The 24,494-nt window shown below is 43.9% G+C and overlaps 1 protein-coding gene across 3 annotated transcripts in view; it reads right to left on the bottom strand.

The window, feature by feature from the left end:
* CC2D1B (coiled-coil and C2 domain containing 1B) overlaps window positions 1-24,494 on the bottom strand; it is a 29,588-nt gene that overhangs the window by 566 nt on the left and 4,528 nt on the right. For 2 of the 3 annotated variants that reach the window (XM_038144039.1, XM_038144038.1), the window contains 22 exons: window positions 22,595-22,704; window positions 21,711-21,830; window positions 20,481-20,618; window positions 18,233-18,494; window positions 17,625-17,749; window positions 17,415-17,490; window positions 16,204-16,314; window positions 15,761-15,891; window positions 15,409-15,481; window positions 13,200-13,312; window positions 12,258-12,426; window positions 10,873-11,045; window positions 10,645-10,770; window positions 10,096-10,154; window positions 9,725-9,841; window positions 9,177-9,250; window positions 8,485-8,543; window positions 6,678-6,729; window positions 5,973-6,072; window positions 3,143-3,233; window positions 2,688-2,818; window positions 766-1,900 (listed from right to left, as the gene is read on the bottom strand). In XM_038144039.1, coding sequence (XP_037999967.1) covers window positions 2,699-2,818; window positions 3,143-3,233; window positions 5,973-6,072; window positions 6,678-6,729; window positions 8,485-8,543; window positions 9,177-9,250; window positions 9,725-9,841; window positions 10,096-10,154; window positions 10,645-10,770; window positions 10,873-11,045; window positions 12,258-12,426; window positions 13,200-13,312; window positions 15,409-15,481; window positions 15,761-15,891; window positions 16,204-16,314; window positions 17,415-17,490; window positions 17,625-17,749; window positions 18,233-18,494; window positions 20,481-20,618; window positions 21,711-21,830; window positions 22,595-22,704 — 2,399 coding nt within the window. In that variant the 3' untranslated portion in view covers window positions 766-1,900; window positions 2,688-2,698. Of the gene's footprint in view, window positions 1-765; window positions 1,901-2,687; window positions 2,819-3,142; window positions 3,234-5,972; window positions 6,073-6,677; window positions 6,730-8,484; window positions 8,544-9,176; window positions 9,251-9,724; window positions 9,842-10,095; window positions 10,155-10,644; window positions 10,771-10,872; window positions 11,046-12,257; window positions 12,427-13,199; window positions 13,313-15,408; window positions 15,482-15,760; window positions 15,892-16,203; window positions 16,315-17,414; window positions 17,491-17,624; window positions 17,750-18,232; window positions 18,495-20,480; window positions 20,619-21,710; window positions 21,831-22,594; window positions 22,705-24,494 lie in introns of those variants that run through there. The other variant, XR_005257753.1, reaches the window with a different exon arrangement.

Below are 24,494 nucleotides of genomic sequence, written 5' to 3'. Positions count from 1 at the left end.
AAAGGTGGCCCAGTGTCTGCACAGAGTGCACTTGGGAATAAAAGGCTGCTGCTTTTCAAAAAGCAAAGTATGACAAACGCAATGTTCCAAATCACAGCTGGCACCCCCCAGCCCTTAGAGAAAACAGGCCAGGGAACTGGGGCCAACTCCACAAACAAGAGCTGGCCAGCAAGAGGGAGCACACCACCACACTTTAAAGGGTGTCAGATCCAAGTGAAGCCTTCCCTCTGGCATTTGGGAGAGGGTGGGTGACTGAACGGATCTCATTTAGTGGCGCCTGCTGGCCAGAGCAGGAGCTGTGACCCACCCCCTGCTCCTGCCGAGGTGCCTGTGCAGCCCAGCTGGACTGAGGCCACTTGATCCCCCTCTGCATCCTGGTTCTGCACTCTGGGACATAGCTCGGCACGACACGGTGTAGGCACAGCTCCACAGCTGGAAGAGCATTCCCGAAACTTGGTAATAATCTTCCTCCTAGAGCCTGCACTCTAGCTTTGCCACAGCAGCAGCTTTCCACTTACTTTAGTTGCATTGTTACGCTTAATAATGCAGTAAAAGAGGTGAAAAATGTTTATCTTCTCTTCCTTTGCCCCAGAAGTCTTTTAGGTTTGGATTCTGTTTGTGCAAAACACTATCAACTGGTGACTGACATGTCTGCTTCAACCATAGCCTTTGAAATGACCTTAATTACCATGTTGTTAAGAGATGAGTACTTGTTTAGAAAAAAATTGTACTTTTAAAATTCAGTTAGTTAACACTGCAAAAAACTGCATATTATATTTTTATTTTCAACATGTAGTTTTGTATATTAAATTTATTGAAATTAAAAACTAAACACTGTATTGTCTTCATCTGCTCAGGAAGACAGAGGCAGAGCTGCCTGACCTGTCTGGACTCTGCTCTGTCTCCCAACCTGCCCATCCCTGGCACAGGCACATCCTCCCCTTGGAGATCCCTGGTTTCTGTTAGCTCACAGAGATTTAAAAACACAAACAGATTTAGTACCCTTTCTTGTATGCTGCTGATCAAAAAGCATTCCTGAAAATAAGTCACGATCCAGTTTTCTTAAAGGACAAAGTGAGACTATTTTCCCCATTACCTGGAAGAACTGTAAAAGCCTATTTTTGTAAAAATACAAGGAACATTTGGGAAGCAGCAGAGTCTAGTACTTTCTTCTTTTTTAAATTAAAACCCCAACACCATAAAGGATGAAGGCACAGTACCCTCCTGCGCCGGACAAGCAGTGCAGCAAGCACGGCACACGACTGGGAGCCAGAACAAAAGCAGAGGTCTGTAAACACCAACCTGCTGGGGGGCCCTGGGGCCTTTCCTGCACAAAGGGACAGCCCTTGGAGCCTCGCGTGCCAAGGGTGTGCACAGAGGAGGGACTGGCACCCCTGAACTGCTGCCTGAGAGCTCTCCTCTCATTTAGGAAACAAAAAAAGACCCCAACCCCAATAGGCCTGGATAGGAGAGGACAGACAAAGCAGTAGCAGACTGTTCACTGAACCACGCCGGCTGCTCAGACACTTGGGAATAGGAATTCTGGTGAAGGTCTTACCTGTGACTTAACCAAAAAGCTCTGGCACTGCCTCAGGGAATTTTTAAAGGGCTAAACCTGTCCCACAGCACTCTGCATAGTTAATGTAACATTCATCCTGGTGCTACATCAGTAGTCCCACATTAAGGCAATTCTGTCTATTTTGGGTAGACCGGTCCCAAGCCCTGCAGCAGCGCGTTCCCAGAGCCTCCCATTTGCCTTGGAGTTATTAATAAGCACTGTGGCTGTTATCAAAATAGACATTAGGTTCAGTAGTGCATTCTTTTAACATCTTTGGTGCTTGCAGCTTAGCAGCATCTTCCTGCCTTCGCTCAGCCCACGACTTCCAACATTCCCACGGATCTGGGGAAAACAACACAAACAAACCCATCAGAATTCCTTGCTGCAGTACAGAACAGATGTTCACAGCTCAAGGAGACATTATATGGAAAATGCTGACACCAAGGTTCTGGATGGTCAACGAGGAAAATCAATGGAGCAAAATTATTAAGCTCCAGTGATGGAAGGTGCATGGGCATGAGGCCAAGCTGTTATTTCAGGTATGGTCATCAAACGTGTCCCTCAGCCTGACTGGAGCTCACGGGACCTCCTGACCTCCTTGGCTGGGAGGAAACCACTAAAACAGGCCCTTTGACACCCAAAGGGTGACTCCTGTGTTGAAATGAGACCTCAGTCTCTACAATCTGACACCATTTGCCACACCGTTGCTTCCAAACAGGTGATGTCACTGTAAAGCGGATGAGTATTTGCTTAACTGCCATTTAGAAATGTAAACTGAAACCATATGCTAAGGAAGAGGGAGCACAGAGGCTTCAGGAGATCAAGCAAAGGAAGACAGATTACTTATCACTTATTTTCTAAATAATATTCTTAGTAAAGGTGACAGCAGGAGCTGTCCATGTATTTCAAATGATCGTGAAACAGCATCTTTGAGATACACACTAACCAGAGATTCTGTAACCTCATTTATGAAATGATGTCAACTCCCCACCACAAATATAAAGAGGAATGCTGCTGAAGCCACAGCAGTGTAATTAGGTCAATGCCAACAAAACATACTATTCAAGCAGAGTTTTTCTGTAGCCCTGTCAAGTCCTGCCCAGACCCCCTCTGGACACGGTGTTCATACCTCAGACAGAACTAACGTTCAAGGACCAGCCAATTTTCTGTAACTGTTTGAAGATCTTGACCACTGAGGGGCTCCCTGAGTCTCACTTTTACCTCCAGTTTCCCTCCAGTGGGCTTTCTGCCATCAAAAATCTGAAATAACCACAAAAAGAAGAGCAGTTAGGACAAACAGGGATTATAATACTAAACTCTAGAGCCTCAGGCAACTGTGACTGTATTAGCCCGTGGCCCGAGCGTGACAGAGATCCCTGCAGGTGACTGCAGTGCTGGGAGTGTCACAGCCAAGCACTTCCTTGGACTGGAGCTCAGCAGAGCAGGTCCCCCACGACCCAGGCAGGTTATCAAATTCACCTAATACAAAACTTGACTGCACTCACATTCATGTGATCCACATACTCATTTCCCCTTTGGGTTGAAATTCCGAGCAGAAGAACACACCTCATCCCAAAAACCTACCTCGATGATCTCTCTAACTTCACATTCTGATTCCAGCTTGTCCAGCTTCAAGTGTGCTGTCCCCACGTGTTTGTCACTTCTGAAAAAGGATCTGTGCCAAAGAAGTGAAGGGGTAAATACTGTTAGAACGTTAAAGAGAAAGCAAGCCCAGAGGTCATTATTTGCTCCATCCCCACATCCAGAGAGGGCTCGTCGGGACATGCTCCTGGAACTCTGCACACCACAGTGCCAGTGGCAAACCCTTAAAAACCAGAGAACAAGATAACAAAGTGCTCATTTGTTAATTATTCTTTTGCAACCAAGGTAAAGATGAGGACAGCAGTGAAGAAAAACAACCAACTAAATCAGCACTTGGAGTGGCAGCATCTTCTGTCCCTGCCCAGGGTGACAGGGAAGGAGGTCCCAGGGGCCAGGACAGGGCCATCCTCTGCTTGGGGCTGTTTAACAGAACAGGCTGAAGGAATTCCCAAGGAAGTTGTATCTCCCAGCAAAACAAACATTTCACAGGCACCTGTTGCTTTTGGCAAACTACTTTCAGGAAAAAGTCACATGAATCATTCTGTTTTGTCTTGATAAATCAAAACAATTTGAGTAAATAAGAACATTTCAGCTATTGTTTGGATTCACCTACATACTGGTAGTTTGAACAGTCAAAACCGATAATTTTAGGATTTCCAGTCTGCTGGAATTTAGCACGGAAGCATTTTTATCCTGTGAGGAAAAGAAGCAACTTCTTGCTGTAGTCACTTGTGTTGAACAATTTGTTCAGCAATAAGGCAATCTTTACCTGCACAGGGAGAGGTGTTACAACCCTTACCCAGACAAACTCCTCCAAAAGGCAAGAGCCAGGACTAAACCACCCTAATTCCACAGAACTGTTCAGCTCAAACACAGCATTTCTTTGCCTGCATCCAAGCATGTCCCTGAACCAGTCTCCAAAAGGTTTGATAAACAACTAAACTCTAGAGAGTCTGGAGTTAAAAGAGATAACTTGGTCACACCTGCTGTGTTTTCTTGGAAATTTTCCAAGATTGCAGAAGCTTCCCTTTTTTACCCAGTCTATTTCAGAAAAAACAAGCAACCAGACCAACAAACATAAAAAACACCATCCCCCACAACCCCAAAACATCCACCCTTCTTCTTCCTATCATCATTAAGAGATACTAAGCTTTTATCAAGCAAGACTTGACATATGCAATGGGAACTCAAAGACTGTTCATGGAGCCTCGTGAGCACATCATTGGTGGCAACAGGAGACTGAGCCTCTCAGGCAGTGAGGGCACAGCACACTCACAGAATCATTTAGGAAAGTTCAGAGTTTCTTAGCTCACATGTTGGAATACTTCCTTCACAAGGACCTCAAAATAAGGGGTTATGTAATTGTACTGCAGCATGTGGGGCACTCTGTTCAAAAACTTCAGAGAATCAGCAATTCTTGCTGAATTTTCTAAAGCATTTTTCCATTTTATAACTCAAGAAACAATAAAGACTGGTTCATCCCTGCTCAGTTCCAGGGGGCTGCTGTGAAGACTGAGAACTTGCTCTAGGCTATGGCTTCAGAAACAGCTCTGGGGAAATCCCCTTTCATCTTCAGAAGCTTTTGGAAGAGGGTCAAGAAGAGATTTTTCCTTTGGAAAAATACACTGCTGAGTTTTTACTTGAAAGTGTTGTTAAACTGAAGTTTAATATGTATGACCTGAAACAAGTCTCCTTTACTCACTGAGCAAAAATAATTCTTGGGAGATGGTCAAAGAGCTATCAGAGAACCTGAAGCTACAACATCACCAAAGCATTTCTGAAAGTATTATTCATTTGTCTTAGAAAAGACAGGGAGCAGACAGTCTTTAGAAAAGAGCCTGGATCACTTCATCCTGTCCTTTCTCCCAAGGAGATGGTTGGGAAAAGATGATAAAAACCCCATCTTAAATAAATGTAAACACTTGACAGCTCTGTGCAAATGAGGGGGGATCTTGAACACAAAGCAGTGGAGCAGTCAGGATTGACAGAAAAAAAATAAGAAAATCAACTTTTGCTTCAACAGAGATGCCAGTGGATGATCTGGAGTAAAACAGGGGGACTTCAGGTCACAAACTGAAACATCTGCAACTTGAAAACCATCTCAGAAAACCTCTGACAATTTCTGCATGGCCCAGTAATATCAACAAGGAACAGGACAAAGAGCCACCAGGTTATCTGGCATCCCATCACAGTCTTGGATCACAACCAACCCAGGGATGAGGGAATAGAGGCCACTCCTATCTGAATAACTCAGTTATGAGCCTGGACTGAGGATGATCTCCCTGAACACTGTTCACATTCATCTGGTGATCCTGCTCTCTGAGATGAAGGGAGTCTGTCTCTCTCAAGGCAGCTGCCAGCAGTGCTCAGGAGGCATTGCAGGATTCAGCGAATCAAAGTACAAAAACATAACTCTAGTTCTGCCATCTCCTGTCACCTGCTTTCCTGCTCTTCATATTTTGCTGACACTTGTTTATTCTACAGAGTTATTCCACAGAGTATTAAATTTTCTAGTCCTGATGACTGAAACCAAACTGGGTGAGAATCAAAACAATTTAAAGTAAATCACTGCTTTCTCAGTCCCACCAACTCCTTTCAACGCACTAATCCTCAACTGATCTGAAGCAACTTCACTGACTTTGTGCCTTTCCTCACCCACAGGGGAAGAAGCTACAGAGCTCAGGCACATTTTGAAAGCTCTCGGACACGAATACCAGACAACTCTTCAGCGCTGGCTTAGAGACTGTGCTTCATAAACTTCAGCTCCAGCACTCTTTTCAGCTGTTGGCAGAGAAGCCAACTGTGGACTCACCCTTTGTGGAACACTTCAAATTTAATTCCTTTGGAGCGAATTGCGCGTCGGAAGCCTCGGTGGTTCCGGTTGATGTTCAGCTTGAACAGCTGGTTGTACTCTGCCAGGGAAAGAAGGACAGGGGAGAAGGCTGTGAGTCAAATGGTGTGCAAGGCTCCATTCCATGCACCTACTCAGAGCTCTTTTATCTCAGTTTGGCCCACAGGAATCCTCCTCAGAAGGGTCTTCCAGTCAGGCCCAGGGTGTGTCCCTGTGCCACAGTTCATGTCACCCTCACCTTACAGGGACAGAAACCAAACTGCAGGAAAGCCAAGCCATTGTGAGCTGAGAGCAAGGTACTGGAGAGCTAGAACTAGAGAGTTTAGGTCTTACAGCAAGTAAGCAGTGTTTGTGGCTAAGAAAAAAGATACAAAATATTAAAGAAAAAGCAGAGTAAGGCTGGAATGACTGGGAAGGGGTGTTTGGGATGATATAATTAATACTGATTCAATTCATGACATAATAGCTATCATTAATACTGGGATGAGGGGGAAGAAATTGCCAATGCAGCTGGACTTCACTCCCCAACAAACCCTTTAATAATAAAGAAGAAAAAAGGTGGTGGGAGGATCTCTGGCCTGGTTCACAGTCTGACACCAGCCTGTACTGTCCAGGGATTCCCAAGGTGCAACATTTTCCCTGCTGTTCCAGAAAAAAAGGACTCACCTGGACAATTGTTATTGTTAATTACAGGTGTTTTACTCTTTTGAGGTTGTTCCTATCAAAAAAAAAAAAAAAAAGAAAAAGAGACCTACATCACACAAAACTGTCAGGTATTGTTTGAAAACAGACTAGTGACCATTTTTATTGCCAGCTCTATTTTATGCCTATACCAGAAACATAAGGTTTTAGAGGTTATCTAAATAAGAAGAGTCATGGTATATTCAAGACTAAAATACTTGGATTGCACTGTGGTAACAAGGATAATACTGCAGAAAGCCAAAACATTACATTAAATATGAGAGCCATAGATAAGCTACATAGTCACAGTCAATTCAATCCAATCATCATAAAGTTACTGACTGGGGCTGTTAAACTCCAGGACAAACCGTGCACCTTCCACGACACAGTAATTCTGTTCCTCCTGCATTAGCTGGAATAATAAGCTACACAAGGAATTCATCACAAATCATTCAGGGAATTGCCCTACTATTATTTTCCCTGACAATCAATCTGCCACCAAAATGAATTAACTTTTAACCTAAAGCAGAGTACAAACTAAATCTCTGGGGAATGAACAAGGACAATGTGGCCTAATTATTGCAGCTACTCTGCAAAACTGATTTCAGCTGTAAAGGAGAAAGGTGGTATATTTATTTGACTGTTGGCTAAGGAGTAAAGATCTGGTTCTTCTTTAAACAAAGGAAAATAGATTAAAAGGAACTATGCTGATTCTTATTCATTCCCCAGAAAATTTTTCATACAGACCAGTTCTGGTTTCAGCCACCCTAATTGTGTTACTCCTTCATTAAGGCCTCGAGTTACTCAAACCTAAACACAAACCTGGTCTGACCATCGCCAATTTCCCACAGGTAACTGAATTAATTTTAGTGGAATTACTGCAAAATTTATTGGGAGGTAGAAACCTAGGCTCTGCACTCTCCCAGGGCTAAGCATTAGTCCTGCAAGAGCAAGGTCTGGTTTAGCCTTACAGAGAGAGCAGCAAAGCCCCAGGATTTCTACTGACAGTAAGAGACCAGTCAGTCCCTCCTCAGAAGCCCTTCTAGCTCTCAGGTTGGAGTATTTTTCAGACCAGAGACTGCTTTTAAAGGTGAAAGGAACAGGATGACACTGGGGAATTCCAAGGAAAGAAGTAATACATATGTGTATACATATTTTTATATACATACACATACATACATGCACATACACACAAGTGTTCATTAGTAAGGGCGAGAAACTTGCATGGCCCAAGTCCTAGCTCCAGATACAGATATATTTCCTAATTAAATCACCATTTATTTGATGACAAAGATTAACCCTTTCAATCAATTTTTATCATTTTAAGAGAGGCTCAAATGCAATGCCTTTAAAAGCTTGGTTTTTTAAGGGAAGAGGACTTGGGGAGATCACATCTAAGGTGGCCCTTGGCAACAAATTTGTGTGCCCTGGTGTTGGCTGTGTTTGCACGCCCAAAAGAAAGGAACTTTGACACGTGTTGCCAACATTGGAAAGAGCCTGACTGTACCTTCAGGGGGAAGAGGTGGGCATGGCTTAGCACTGAGAGTGCTGCAGACACAGACCCTGCAGACACTGCCAAGGGGAAGGTGTGGAGAGCATCGCGAGAAAGGTGCAAAGCTCAAACCTGCAGCCAACACGCCCAGCAGCTCTGCTTCTCAGAAAAATAAATCTGCTTTGAAAGCAGATCCAGGCAGGATGTCTAGAAGTGTTCTCCCTTTCCTTGGAGCCCTCACAAGCTCATGCAGTGGCAGGGGGGACAGACTGAGGGGCAGAAGAGCCACGACACACTCACCGCACTCGGGTACTGAAATTCAAACTTCACAAACGCATCCAAATCTCTTGGTGACACACCTGGGTGAGACAACAACCAGCCAATCCAAACAGCCAGTACAGACATTGTCATTGCATCTGTCATGTTGAGCAGGATTCTCAAGAGCACCCAACTGTTTTACAGTAGGACTCGTGACCTGCCTCTAGACAACTGAAAAACCCATCCATCAAACCAAAATCCAGGGAAAGTTGGCATCCAAGGGAAAACACCTGGGTTTTTTTATGTTCTTAGTCCTAAGACAGTCTAGCACAGATGGCTTACAAGCTCCCAGGAACAAGGGGTTAAAAGCAGCAACACATCCTGTCTATTGAAGGGTCAAAATACACCAAAGTGGTGCAACTCATAGGCAGGCACTTGTAGCCAAGTTAGGAGGTAAAAATGAAACCTTAACTATGACCCAGTTATGAGTGAACCCAGGAAAATGTAAAGTTCTTTTCTCTGTCCAGATGGAACCCAGATTCTCTTTATTCACCTGTCTGCTTTTTTACAAATACTCTTTAAATTTTTGGGGGGGACACGAGCCCAAAACGTGGTTACTTTGTTTTAATGAGTGCTGGCTCCTGACGTGGCCTTCAAAATAGAGAAATTTAGTTCCCCATTACTTTCCTTACCTACTCAGAGGAAAAAGCCCACGTGCCCTTTCAAGTACTCACCTGGTGGGGCTGGTAGGTTCATCCCCCTGACAATAAGAAGGTGCATTTCTGTGCTGTTGAGATCAGAAAATATCCTGTGAAAAGAGAAAGAGAAAAAATCCCATTCATCCCACCATCAGCCGAGCCACTGCCAGACCAGGATGCCATGCTATTTGTCAGAGCTTTTTCAACAGTGCACTCCTACAGAGATCATCTCCACAAAATACAGCAGAGCAAGGGAAGAGCACAAACAGAGCTAAAAATATCTCTGAGGCCAGGAACAAAGCCCAGGAGGCAACAGGATGGAGGGAGAAACACAGAGGAAGGAGGAATGGCTAAGAAACAGAATATAAGAGGGGAAGCTGGAGGCATTTTGAAAACAAAAGAATCAGCAAGAGAAGTTAGAGAACAACTTCTTTGCATTTAAGTTGTTGAGAGTATCCTTTCAGAAATGCTGAGCCTAATCCTGGATGCCACCCAAGTTTGCTGAAGCCCAGAATTCCCTAAACAAGGACAAAAGACCAGGAAAGTCATTCCAACCTGACTGAGAAATACTTTTGTTTTTGCACCTTATCATTTTAAAGGTTCTTTCCTCAAAGTGATGGCTTGGAGGATCCATTCCTTGTGCTCGTGCAAGCTGTAGGATCTCCATGTCCTTTTTACAACCTTGTGCCAGTTTCTCAAACCTATAGAAAAAGGCAAAAAAAAGAATCAGCAAAAAATCCACATGTGCCAGAAATCAAACAGAACAAAGAGTAACAGTCAGCCAGAGCTGAGAGCAATGTGGAGATGCAGGAATCAAAGTTCAACCTTTGATTCCAACCCTTTCACACAAGGATAAACTTACCAACTCAAACCCCAACATCTTTAGGGGGTGAGGCAGACTCAAACCTGAAATAGCAGCTTTGGGGGATGATTGAAAGCAGGCACTGGGTCTTACCGAGTTGTTTCTGCTACGTTTCCCAGATGCATGAATTGCTTGGAGTACTGCAAACACCTCTGTCAACACAAACAAAACCAATGATCCTCACACACAGGTTCATGACTGGCACAGTTCTGAGGTTGATGATAGTTTAAGAAACACCAGGCATTTTCCTGAGTCACTCAAGAACATTCACCACCCCATTCCTCAAGTCCAAAGCACAGCATCTGTTTGAGCTGTTCTCCCTATTCCTTTTTAATCACCTGATCTGTAGATATGATGTTCACCTTAGGCCTAGTCTTAATATTCAGGTACTTTTTTCAAACTTGAGTGCTCATATTTAAGAGTGATAATTTGCTAGTCCCAAGTCTTCAAGCACACCTCTGGCTTTAATTATCCATAGAATCCAACTCTGAAAAGTCTCCATTTTAGGACACCCAATATCAAAAGTACTTTAGAAGAAAAAAAAGACCCCACTGGAACAATGATGGGATTACAGTATTAATAAACCCCAGAGAAATGTACAAAAGAAACTCCAAAACATTTCTAAAAATATAAAATGGTCACCTCATGCTGGTCCTTCAGCAATTTTACAAGCTGTGCATAAACTTCATCTGCTTTCTGAGACAGCCTGACATCTTCATGGTGTACAAAGATAAAATCACCCTCATCATCTGTAGGAGGTGATGGCAGCTGCAACACAAGAACACCACATTTCAGAGCCCTTATAGGGAAAAGTAAGCACTTAGATGTCCAAGAAAGGAAACAAAGCAGAATATTACCAGTCCTACTAACCTTGGAAATATCAACAGTTTTGCCAGATTTTGCCTGCTCAATCTTTAGGTCAAGGCCCTTGGCTGTTCTGAGATACGTCTTCGCCTGTTCAAGGTTGTTTTCCCTCTTTGCTTTGATGGCTGCCTTCAGGTATTGCTTCTTCCTGTTCTCCAGAAATTCCAGCTGTTCCCTAACTGAAAAACAGTTGTACAGAAACACTCACTCATCTGACACTGCCAAAGCCCTGACACAGGTTTACCCTGTTCAGTTTACAGCCAGGAAAAGATCAGTGAAAGTACAGATGTCAAATCAGGAGATTTCCTTACTGCACTCAACAGTTTCTTGGGCACTTTCAAGCAATTAAAAAAGAAACAAGCTTCCTTCTGGAACAGCATCCTTCATCAAAAAAACCTCACAGCAGCTCACAAGTGTTACAAGAGTTATAGCCCCTAATTTGCAGGCTTGAGACAGATTCCAGCACAGCTGACCAGTCCAAGGCAGAAGCTGAATCCAAACTTTCAGCTCTCCATGTTAACTTCTAAAAACAGCAAATATTATGAGCATCCTCGGAGTAATTTCCTTCCTCTCCGCTGATTTGTCAGGAAAGAACCCTGATGAACCAATGTGCAGGCCCACTCAGACATATCATTTCTGCTTCTTTGTAATCCCTTGTTCTCTTAGTTTCTTATTAATGCCTGAGTCTGTTCTTTCCTTGCCAAAACACTAAGGACAACCACACCAATAAGACTGCTTTACATTGTACCAGTTAGTGCATCAGTCAGCCAGGCAGTTCTACTTCATCCTGAGGGAACTACTCAGGGCAGAAGGGAAGGAGGATGGGATTAGTTGAGGCATCAGCAAGAGCCTGAGCACTGCCAGTGTGTGCCCAAACCACACTGAGGTGGTGGCTGTCCCTTGCTATCTGTACAATTCATCTTGTACACACAACTGCTCAGTGACCTTAGCAAGGCAAGAGTAGAGATTGATGAAGCTCTGCCTGCACTGCCAGCCCGAGATCCTTGGGCAAAGCAACAGGCAGAGAACTCTGTGTGATGTAGGGAGCTCCATTAGATCAATGAATAATTCACACTGGCAACCTGTCCCCTTTAATGAGGGTATATGGAGAGTTCAGCTGTGAGCTGAGTTAGACATTATGAATCAATACACTTGTTACATCAAAATTAATTAAAAAACCTAATCAGCCTTATAATTATACATGCTGTCTCTGTGAAATAAAGCTGCACGGCTGGTCTGGGTCTACCCTCCAGCACACACATACTGAGGCTCCTGTCAGAGGAAATCTATGACACACATTCACAGGCTCACACCTAAATTGTAAAGTCTTCCCCAAACTAGAGCAAACCACTTGCATGTGGAGCAGCGGGGATGGTGATCCCTTCACTTACCAGCTGGAGGGAGATGATCCATTGACTCTGCCTTGTCCAGGGTGGAGGGTGATGCAGCTCGTTTCAGGTGCTCGGGAGAGCTCTCCTGAGCAGCAGCAGATGGAACTGGAGTTGGCTTAACAACCTGAGTTGGCTTCTTGGCAACTGGGGCCTGGGGAAGAGGCTCATTCTAGCAAAACAAAAAGAAATGCATATTAAATGCATAAAATCTATTCCAGGGTTGAGGACAGCATCTCAAGCATCAACAACCATGGTTATCATTCTATCAACCTTTGGGTATTCTTTTGAGGGGAGCATTGCATTCCAGACAGCAAATTTTAACTTCTGGAGGTTTATGAACTATGCCAGGCCAGCAGGTAGCTGGCCTATGGAAGCCATAGATGGAATAAAAGGAATGTTCAACAAGGCTGTGATTTTTAAAAAAGTAGAGGCATGCAGAAAAAATATCATCCAGGAATTCTCTCCATTAAAAGCTACTCCAGTTGAAAGCACAATCAATCAGCAAGCAAATCCAGAGGGAAATAGAAATCAAACCAAAGTCTAAATGCTGGTGCAGCCTGACAAAAAGCAGTAAGAGCTGAACATCCTGGGAAAGAACAAACATAGGAAGCTACTGGGATGCAGGATAAAAGTATGGATTTATGTACTTCAGAACAATGTAAAGGAGTGGTGAGGATCTCAAGTGTTTACTATGAAAATAAAATCTAAATACAACACAGCTATGAAAGAGCCAAACCCTGCACCCACAGACTCTGTGGTACTGACTGTAATAACATCTCACCTGTCTCTCCTAGTCTATAAAGGAAACTGGAATGACTACTGAGATCCTGTACTCCTCACACTTTTGGGAAACATATTTCAGCTCAGTACTCTTACTTGGAAACCCAAAGGCCTCATCTCTGCATGCCATAAGAGATGGCAATTGAACCAGGCAACACTAACCTCCTCCTCTTCATCATTCTCCTCCATGTTTGCCAGCTTGCTGGCACTCTCCAGGACAGCAGCGATTGTGCTGCCACCATCTGTTGCTGCAACACCAGGAAGAGGGGGAAATCCTGTGAAGGAAAGGAACACAGAGGAGAGTTACATAAGCCCTATGGTATGTCTTCCATATTGCTTGTTTACTGTAAAGCTGTTTCTATCCAAATACCTATTATCTAATGTATTTCAGTATTCAGTCTAACTAGACTGAGGCCAAGGCCAAAGAGCCTTGCTAGATAAAGTCTGAGTGGTGGCTTAAGATCAGATCTCTCACAGACACCCAGCTTAAGTGGATGATAGTAAAATGATGCAATAACTGAGCAGTTTTCCAAGCTGAGCAACTGGCAGCCAGCCAAGCAACCTCACAACCTCAAGACTTCAGTAGTAAGGATGCCCCCAGAACCAGCAGAGAATTTGGTCTCATTTTTTTTCCTCTCACTGCTGCCTCGCTTTAGCAGGCACACAGTCCAGCAGAAAACCAGTGCTACCCCCAGAGTAATAAACAATCCACTGCTGACAGCTGGGTTGTTACACTCAGCCTCTGCTGAAAAGGTACTGCAATGCAGAGGTAGCAAACTAAGGCAGAATCAGAGGAGTTAAATGAGAAGTGTATGAAGAATAATGCTCTTCATTGTTTTGTTATCCTTTTAAGTATGGGAGGAAGGCTTGATGATGGAAGATAAACTCTCAGTGCCACATGACCAGTTTAATGTCAGCTTCAGAGAACAGAGATCCAGAGCCACTACTATAAAATGTCTGTTACGACTTCTCTCATTTAATATATAGCAAGTATTCTTGCTGCCAGTCTCATGAGAAGTGCTAAGAAACAGTGACTAAACTGCTTCTAAACCTAGAGATGGCTGCTGCAGCACAAGTGTGAGGAACTCAGGCAGGCAGAACAGAGAATCCTGTGCTGCTGCCCCGTGTGACATTTGATCCATTGCTCAGCAGCATTTCTGTTTCCAGGGAGTCCAAGGCTGGTACTCATCACCAGCCAGATGCCATGAAGGGCACTGCCATCCCAGGATAAGTCACTGCTGGTTTTAGTGACTGCCTGATAATTGTCTTCAGTGTAAATCACATGGCCCCTAAATGATGGCTGAAAAACACACAGCTGATGTGCAAGGACACTGAGCAGTTCTCCATATTTCCAGAGGTATAAATATGGAGTACCTCACTCTTACAGAAAGTGGTATTTACCAAGAAAGAGACCGAATTCTGCAAAAAGGGATGCTAAACTACCTTTCAAGGACAGCTTCAAAGCAGGAAACCTTCAAAGCCACATATGACCTGACAGAGCTGGCAGTGCCTACTCTACTACCACTGCAGTGCCTGCCATTGCCATATTTGACAGCAACAAAAACACCACAAGGTCCACCTCTATCCTCTAACTTAAAATCCAGGCACTGCTTTGCAGCGCTGAGTGCATCCTTCAGGAGAACACATCAGGCCCAAGATAAAAGGAAAGAGGTTTCTAGGGGAGAAATGGTATCATGCAAATGAGAGGCAGAGCATTCACAGATGACCTTGCCCAAACTTTTCCAGACACAGCACTCAGTGTTCTGAAGAAGATAAACAGGACACAGTGTCCCAAGAAACAGGCTCAGCTGCTGCCTCTGCCACTGTCTCAGTGTGACCATGGGCATGATTTGCTTCATCTCTGCAGATGCTTTTAACAGCCAGGAGAGCTGCAGTAATGATTTGATGTTACAAGGTGTTACAGGGGGATATTAATTAGATATCAAGTTCTGAGGGTCCTGATAGGAATCAGCAGAATGGAGGACACCAGGAAAATTTTTCCACTTTTAAAAACCTCTTTCCAGCAAAATGAAGACACCAATATAAGCCAAATTTAGTCTTTCCTCTAGGAGGGCTGACACAGAGGATAGACAAGTAACATTTTTAGCACCTGCCTATGGTGAAGTTGTTGAACTTTTCATATAGTGCCAGTTTTAAGTTCCCATACTGTCAATATGCACAAATATTCACTAGTGTCAGTGATTGGGAGCATATTAATAAGAAATCTCACAATACCATCAAACAGCAAGGCCAGCTACTCACTGAGAAAAAGGAGGAGCTGTTCCACAGGATGAGCAGGCAATACCTGCACAGCCCCTCCAGAGCCTAGCAGGTGTACAAAAGTTTGGGGATGTTTTACATTCGCACTTACCAGGAGGAACAGGTAGCTCAGAAAAATTCACTTTTCTCCCTGCCTTATGGGCTCTTATGGCATCTTGGTATTGCTGCAATCAAAGGCACTCATTAAGACATAAAATAAGAGCTGACTGTGAATTAGCAATCATCTGTATTTAACCAGCATAAACACTGCACAAGACTCAGTATTTTACTACAATATGTGCATTGTCTCTATTTCTTCCTCCGAATGCTTTCCAGCTTCCCCACTGGACCTCTTTTCAAACAGACAGACAATACACAAATTATTTCAGCCTTGAAAAAGTCTTCAGCAAGAGAACTAATTCAAATGGCATTGCTGGATGCAAAGAGCCACACTCCGGTTTTACCTTGGCTATCCTGTCGTGCATCCTGCCCTTCCGATCGTCCCCGCTGGCCTTAGCCTGAGCTGCTGCTGCCCTGTACTTCTCCAGCCGCTGCTGCAGCGCTTCCAGCACCGTCCTGGGCTGCTGCAGGGACTCTGCAAACCACAAAATGCCACATCATGAAGATTTCAAAACACACAGGCTGCCTGTCTCCTGCCCTTCTTCAGAGAGCATCACTGGAAAGTTTCACTACAAACACTGCTCTTAGAAAGAAAGTTTATGAACTTTTACTTCCATCACTGGTCCAGAACAAAAGTAGATTGGATCAGCAACAAACAATACTCAGGAACATGACTCATTATCAGGTTTACTCACTTCTGCTGCAGCTCAGGGGGAGAGGTCAGACCTTAAAGAGCTTCCCAGCTGTGCTATTTTCATGACACACTAGAGAAATGCAAAAGTCCTACCTGAAGCTTCTTGGGTATGAGGTTCAGGTGTTGCAAGATCCTGGGAACTTCCCACCCGAGGTGGTACTTTTTGCTTGGATGCATCTTGTACATGTCCTAAGCTTTCAAGATCTGCAAAGCAGGGAAAGCAGGAAGTTTCACAACATGTTCCATACACAGCAATAACTGCTGCATGTCACTCAGAAAACCTTCAATTTGGTCATATCATCTTCCTGAAAGCCTTCTGGCTTCCAAACAGTATCTCCATGGCTAGCTAAGTCTAAGGTTCCCATGTTATCTACAGAACATGCTCTATAAGAGAAAATCTCAAATGCTGATTTAATTTTGGTTAGGGCTGCTTGAGGGGGGGAAAAAAAAGTAAAAGTAGTTCAAGTATTCTAAGAATTCTCTCCCCAGAATATAACTTGGTATCTTGGCAGATGGAAAGAGTGAACAAGTCTGCTAATTGACTAAAATATTCTAGTAACAAAAGATGTGCTGGAAAAGGGAAGAAACTCATATCATCTATTCAGAAACTCCAGTTTCTGGTATTGTATAACTCTTGCACTTTTTAAGGCAAGGTTATGCCCTGGGTGAAGTTCCTCTGCAATGCCATTTACTGATCAGTAACTTGAGTCACGACTCTCATGATTTACTGAAATAATCTGTCATTTATTGTCTTAGAATAAAATAATCTACTAAAGTAAGTCGTTTAAAACACTGGGCTACAAACACCAAGCATTAATTATTGGTGGGGATATTGCATCTACTTAAAAAACATCAAACTCTCTCTTACCAGGACTGAGGTTTCTTTAATATTGATAACTTTTTTTAAAAATTAGACTTTAGTGCACTGCAATCTGTTTGTTAATCTGAACATTACAAATTTTAGTAGAAGCACATAGCACCACCAAACATTACAGTAAATTTTAAGAATGTGCCATTATCCTTCTTTCCCTTCCACTTCAAATACTGGCTGCTATTATTTACACTTATAAACTCCAGAATACCAGACATCAATACTTGCTTGAACTTGTAATTCACAGAGAGTAGCTGAATATAAGTAATGATACCTCATTTCTCTTCATTGGTCTTGATTAAACTGTGAACATGCAGTGAGCCTCAGTCCTAAACAATCTCCAGTTCTTTTAATAGCTTTGCAACCAAATGCAGAATCACTCCATTACAGCACAGAGAGACTTCTGAAAAGGTTTCCTGAAGATGAGCCTTACCCTGAGGAGATGGAGGCATATTCTGGAGGTCTACTGGCTGCCCACTGTCCAAAGCTTCCAACACCACATTAAATTTCTAACACAGAAAAAACCAAAGGTTTATTCCAGTCTGTCCAAGACCTGCCAGCTGCCACAGTAAGTATGTGACATTTAATGCATGTGGGTGCAGCACAGGGTATGTTCAACATTTGGGATTTCTTGAGTGCATACCTTTCCTGTCCTCATGTATTCCTTTGCTTTCTCCAGGTCTCCTTGCTGCTTGGCTTTTAGAGCTGCTAATTTATACTCCTTCTGCCTCATAAGTAGGATTGCTCGTGTGCTGCTGTGCTGGGGATCTGGGAGAATGAGACAATGCTGAGAGTGACACAGAGCATGCAAGATTTGCATCCCTTGCCACATCCATCTATGCAAACCCATGTTTGTCCCCTTTTGCTATAAGTCACAACAGCCATCTTACAAATATCCTTTTTCCTCCAGTCTCCAGAAGTCCCATCTAACATAACATTCCACTTTTCCCAATTAAAGAAAAAATATTAGGTCTTTAAGTCAGTATCTCAAAACTCTTTAAAGGCTGGAATTCCACATGCCAAATAATGAAGGAGAAACTGGGGCACAGGAGAAGTTAAGGATACTGATCCAGTGCACAGTGTCTAAAATAATAACTGATTCCACCGCCAGAAACTCAGCATTCCATGGACAACTCTGAGACATTCAGCAGGAAGTTCCAACATAAGCGGTGCTTTGCTACACTCAACACAAACATCAGGGAAGATGCAACATCAAAATAGGGTGCAACTTCTCCTCTCAGACCACAGTACCTGTTTCCACGGTAGGATCAGCAGCAGCACGACCTTGCAGAGACTCTGATTCCAAATGCTCCCTTGCCTCAGGAGAAGCCTTCTGCTCATCATCTGCAGCAGAGTCAGCTTTATTCTCTGGTGAATCTCCTGAATTCTCTAGCTCCACTCTCATGGCTTGAGGTACATAAGAAGAACTCTTTCCTGTTGCAACAGGAGGTGGCATTTCTTCCTCATTGATTTTTTTGCCTTTCTTCACTGCAGCCAGCATGGTTTCCAGTGTCTGGCACAGAAGGAACAACAGAATCAACAGGCATTTTCATCAAACATGTTACTAGCACAAGATCATTAAAAGACAAATTCATCCCCTTACATATGACAGGCTCTGTCACACACACCACCACAGACTGCTGCCCTTCAGCTCCCTGTTCTTCTGCAAGGAGAACTTCAGTGCCAGTGAAAGGTGTCCAGATACCAGAGCAACACAGTGCAAAGGCCTTGTTACCCAAACCAGGTAACTGCAGGTACCTCAGCAGGTACCCAAACCAGGCAACTGTAGGTACCCAGAATTACTGGAGAGCTGATGTGATCCACCCAGCTTTGTCAAAGAAAGTCACCAAGGAAGCCATTTATACCAACTGTAGATGGGTTTTGAGCATCTTTAAAATGTAATAAAATATGCTATTCTGAAATGTCACTGCCTACATGGATCCAGGGAAGGAAGGGGCCTGCAAACATATTTAATGCAATGAGAAAAGCCATTAATACTAATAAAGGAAATGGAGCTTCTGCTCACCACCTCTGGTAAGGAGCTCTCACCATCTCTAACTTGGGTTAACTGCTGCTCATTTTTTTAAAACCCTTCCTCCTCCCCAAGCATTACCTTCCTCAGTATTTTTATTTTTTAAATTTAATTTGAGGTTCAGACAAAAGACCACCATGCACTTCAAGCCAAAAAAAAGTTTTACTTCTTTCATCTTCCAAAGAAACTGAAATGGAAGCACAGAAAGACAACAACAACAAAATCTCATCAGTGCCGGAATCGCTCCTATTTTTTTTTTAGCCATGGCATTGTTTGACCTATTGAGTAACAGTGGCAGAGATACTTTGAAATGACTGCATGTGAAACTGGGGTTCAGACCAGCAACCCATAGGAAACTCCCTCTTCTTCACATGGGGGTGACAGACTGAGATTAAAGTTCACAGCTCCAAAACTACAAAGAAGAGAGAACTCTACACCATTTGTTGACAAGTAATTTTGCTAATTCAGTAGCTGTGAGCTGTGAAGTGAGATCTGGTCTATTATCCTCAGTTACACTGCTTAGGCACAGGGAAACTCCCTATCCTGCAAAATAAAGGAAGTGGCACAGTGCACTCAGCTCATGGCTGGATGGAATAGCTGGTTTGCCCATTCCTGTGCCTCTCAGAAGGGCCAGGTGGTTTTGTGTACATTCCTGTCAGGGCTGGCAGGCAGTGGACACACACAGACATCTTTCTTGTGCTTCTTCTTCCCCGAGTTTGGCCTCAATTGTTCCCTTTGTACCACAAGACACCTGGTAGCCAGTGAGCCATTACATCCTGCCCAGTGCACAGCCCTGAGCTGTACAGCTTTGCTGCTGCCTGAGGTGATGGAGGAGAGCTGCTGAAAGCAACGGGGAGAGAAAGGCCCTGCCCAGCAGTAAACAAGCACTGCAGCTCACTGCAAGCACGCCACCTGCCTGGAACCACGAGAGGCTGGAGAGACTGCTCTTTGCTGCAGTTCTTAATTGCCTTCATCAAAAATCCTGCTTTATTCCTTTTCAAGCACAGCCAACACACTCAGGGAAAGGCACCACCTCCCTTTGTCTGACAGAAGTGAGTGGAAGATTAGTACCTAAGGGATAGCAGCAGTGATGAACTGCGAGGTGTACGTGCCAGGAAAACTCCTAAACTTTGCTTTAAGGTAACACTCAGCAGTCACCACAGGTCAAACTGAGATCCAGGCAGGTGGGTTTAACTTCATCATGTAGTACAAACCCTGCCTCCAGTTACCATCTGCTATATTCAACAGAAACAAAGCTCAAAAGGCAGCTGAAGCCACAGCTTATCTGTGTGTTTGCTGTATCAGGTGGGTAGTCAGTAACAACAAGTGTTTTTAAAACACTTTGCATCCCAACACCAGGCAGAAAATTTCCCTCCCCTGTCAACAAACTCACCCAGCTGGGAAGAGCACACTTCAGAGAGCTGCCTTTGCCTCACCCTCACTCACCCCCTGGTGATCCCAACTCACCTTCAGGCCTCTCTCGTACCGCCGCACTTTGGCGCTCTCCCCCGACTGCCTGGCGTTAGAAATCGCCGTGCTGTAGTCAGCAATCCTGCCCTCGAGGGCCTGTTGTAGCTCACTGGTAACAGCAGGAAGTGAGGAGGTCTCAGAAAAAACAATAAAACAAATCAAGAAAACTTATTTCATCCAGCTAGACAAGTTTTCCCACCGCACTGAAAAGCAAACACTCCTCTTCTACACACACACACACACTGCTGTGAACTGAGTGCAGGAAGGAACAGCCCCTAAAACAGAGGAGCGTTTGTGCTGTGCTAACGGGCCCTGCATCCACCTCTGGGCTCTCTCAAAAGCCTCACAGACAAGAATGGGTGGAGAGACTTGGGAAACTCTCACTCACAGAGTAATTGGAGCCATGTGGTCGGTGAGTAGGTGAGGAGAACACTGAAGCCTCTCAAACCCCACACAACAGAGGGTGTGAAGAGGTATTTTGGCACAAATCTTGACTTATTCTTTTCTTATTTTTAAACTATGTTAGTTTGCTCCCTTCTGGGCTTCAACCTGGTTTTACAACAAGAGCTCTTTTTCCTCCTCCTACAGCCTGGAATTAGTTCAGTGACAAAAGCAGCCTAAGCAAAGTCATGAGCAGCTACTTACAAACTCTCCACAGCCACAGTGACCCTGCAGATGGCTCCTGATGTAATTATTGCCATTATCTCTATAGAAACCCTCTCAATCCCATTTACCAACAGGCCCAGTGTAGAAGGCACTGGAATCTGTGGCATACAGCAGAAACATGCAGTGACTGCATAAAGGATCTGACTGCATGAGGACTGACAAATTAAGCCGAGACAGATAATACTACTGAGAAAAACCCCAAAAGTATTGAGTTATAACATGTCTCACAATTTCAGCACACTGCTCAATACCCTTAAGGAGAAGACGAACTCTGGAAGCCTGGACTGCAGTCTGCATGCTCCTATGTATAATGAGGGACAAGACATGCTTGTCTCCAATTGTTTACCTCTTGAATTCCATGCTAACATCAGAATCCATCCTTGGAACAAAGCAAAAGGATCACCTGCACTCATACAGCACTGTTTTCCTTGGAGGAAACAGCAATAGTAAGTTTTTCTTCCTTGGAAGACAAGATTCCCCTAGATTCTTGACGATGACCCTCATAAAAGCCACGTGACAGGGATTCAGCAAAACTGTCAGAAACACGAAGCTCATTCCTACCTGTGACTGCAGTTCAGGTAGTTCAGCTTCTGGTTCAGCTGGGGATGGCTCTGTTGCTGTCATTTCATCCTCACAGCTTCCTTCCTCACCTTCTTCCCCCAGAACTTCTTGCAACTCTGCCTAAAGTAAAAGTAAGAGCCAACAAAAGGCATTTCCTCAAAATTTTCTCTGTCCTCAAAAGACAAAAATAAAATCAAGTCTAAACCATCAAAAGCTTTGGATGGATCTTGAACCCAAGTGAAGAGTCTGAAGATCTTCTATTCCAGTCTTTTTAAAATTCAATTTTATTTTTTATTATTAATTTAAACTGGTTTCAGATACCACTGAAAAGCCACACTGCATCCCTAGGATCACCACACAAGTTTGTGGCTGCAGATCTGAAGCTGGAGAAGTTCAGAGAAGTACTTTTACAAAGATTATGCAAACCTAAATTTTAAATTTCCCAAAAGCCTCTACTGGCAATGGCAGTCAAAACCACTGCTTAACACTCCTTCCCTAAACCCTGCCAGTTAGATGAGTCACTGAAACAACAAAGACTGTCTTGAGGTGTTCTCTCAGGCCAAGCACTGCTAGAAGGAGTAGCAAAATGGTGGCAGACATCACTTTAAGGAGACAGTCTCTGGCTGTCCTTCCTCAGATGACATGGAATGGGATTCCTGCTCTTCCCTCAATTCTCTAAGACCCCCACACATATAAATGTGAGGAAACTCTTTTTACTTTGCTGTGCAGGGGGATGGATTCTGCAAAGACTTGCATCTAATGGTGCTTTTGCAATATTTTAGCTTCTCACCAGAAAGCTAACAGACATTTTTGCTAAATGCAATTCTGTTAAAAAAAAATACAAAAATTACATACTAAAACTCTCTGGTAATAGTTATGCATACCAGCAGGTCTGTATCTTTCTCCAAGTCCTCATCATCTGCATCTTCCTCTTCATTCAGGTCCTTCATACACTCTGCAGCCATCTTTTCAATATGATCCATGGGCAGAGGAGCTGTAAAAGGAAATCCCAAGGAGCCATAAATCCTAAGGAACAGTTATACCCAGTTAACACTGGGTATAAATCCTGAAGGAGCTGCTACAGCTGAAAGAGAGCAGTGCCCTCCCCTCTTGTGCCCCCTTTATTGCACAGTGTTGTAAGTAACTGAGAGTATATTGATGGATAAAGGGCAAAGACTGGGAAGTGAGCACCCAGGAAAAGCAGCACTGGTGTTTCTGCTTTGACAGTCGAGGCAGGCAGTAAGCCACTTGCACATTTTCTGCACTGCTGTCTTGTGATGATGAGATTCAGCCTTTTCCAAATTTTTCTTGGCTCCTTCATTTTGCAATTTTGCTTCTGGTCGTCATCCTGAAAACTCTACTCAACTCCTCATTGCTGAGTTCTCATCTGTGCTTCAACCTATGCCAACCACATCTTCCTAAACTATCAACTTCCTCCACATGCTCTCCAAGGTGAGGTTGTTTGCCCACAAATCCCAACGGTCCACGTAAATGCCTCTGATACTTCCCTATGCAGACACATGACTGTGACTCATCAGTGGCAGTAAAAGCTGCAGAAAAGACAGATCTCCAGGACAGACCTTTACAGTCAATTAAATGGATCCCATTCACTCCCTGCATTTGCTGAATCAGCTGAAAATTAACCCAGGTACAAAACTGTTTCTGTTCAAGTAATCTAATTCACCCCATGGGTGCTTCAGTATTTGTATCAAACCCACTGCTTTTAAGTTTGACCCTTAGTAAAACTTGGACTGCACGCCATATCCAAAGGCTGTGCAGAAAACTGCAGTAGAGGCAAAAAACCTAATCAAGCCTCCTCAGATGGTTTTTCAGCTCTAATCCCGTGCAGCAAGATGAGGCCACAATTTCAAACACGTGAGTGGCTGCCCAGCTGGCACTTATCAGAGACAGCAGGGATCTCTGTGCTTAAGATGTTCCAACAGCGCAGCTTTTGCTGGAGGAGGAGGCCATTCCCCCACTCCCATCAGAGCTCTAGGATGTAATCCAGGAGGGAATTACTGAACCCGGTGCTCAGCCAAGAGCCAAGCACATGAGTTGCACTGGATCCCTTTTTTCTGTCCGTTCCCAGACAGGATCTGTTTCTCCCCTGTCCTCACTGTAGCTGCTCCTTTGCTTCCTGCCCCCACCTCTGCACCGGGCCAGGTCTCAGGAGTCCCCAGTGCCAGCTGCCCAGCTGCTCATCCTCCATGAGCTTCCAACCCACACACTTCCAATTCTAACAGGAAAACAGAATAGCTGCACATTACTTTGGAAAATCCTTTTTTAACCACACATTTAGAAGGCACGGTAAATGTTAGGCATAGTAAATGTTAATTTTGCACTGCCTGAAGTTTTATTTTCCTCTTGTGAATAAAAAGACCGAAACAACAAAATAAGTGACATGAGGGTGAGAGGGATGTCACCTCTTGAAAAGCTGACAACAATTCAAGAGCTCCTGATACACAGACTCACCCTCAAAACATTATCCTGCAGGTTTTAGCCACGAGTAACCCATGTCCAATGGCAGATGGCAGAAGCTCTGCTATTATGCCTATTTGCACAATTGTGCTTATTAGCTTTAAGAGTTGACTAAAATTTTGAAATGTGGAGAGTGGAAATGATTTAGAATTTAGTTTCAGATACAAACTTGTCCTTTGTCTGTCATCAGCCACCATGTTTATAGAGCTGTCTTACCTAAACACTTCAAAATTCTTCATTTCCCGGCTACTCTGTGTGAAGCCCCTTCAAACATTACAGGGAAATGACTGCAGAGCTGCAAGTAAG

Source organism: Motacilla alba, chromosome 8 (assembly GCF_015832195.1).
Source record: "Motacilla alba alba isolate MOTALB_02 chromosome 8, Motacilla_alba_V1.0_pri, whole genome shotgun sequence".
In the NCBI taxonomy this organism is placed as follows: domain Eukaryota; kingdom Metazoa; phylum Chordata; class Aves; order Passeriformes; family Motacillidae; genus Motacilla; species Motacilla alba.
This window is presented reverse-complemented; position numbering and strand designations above follow the sequence as displayed.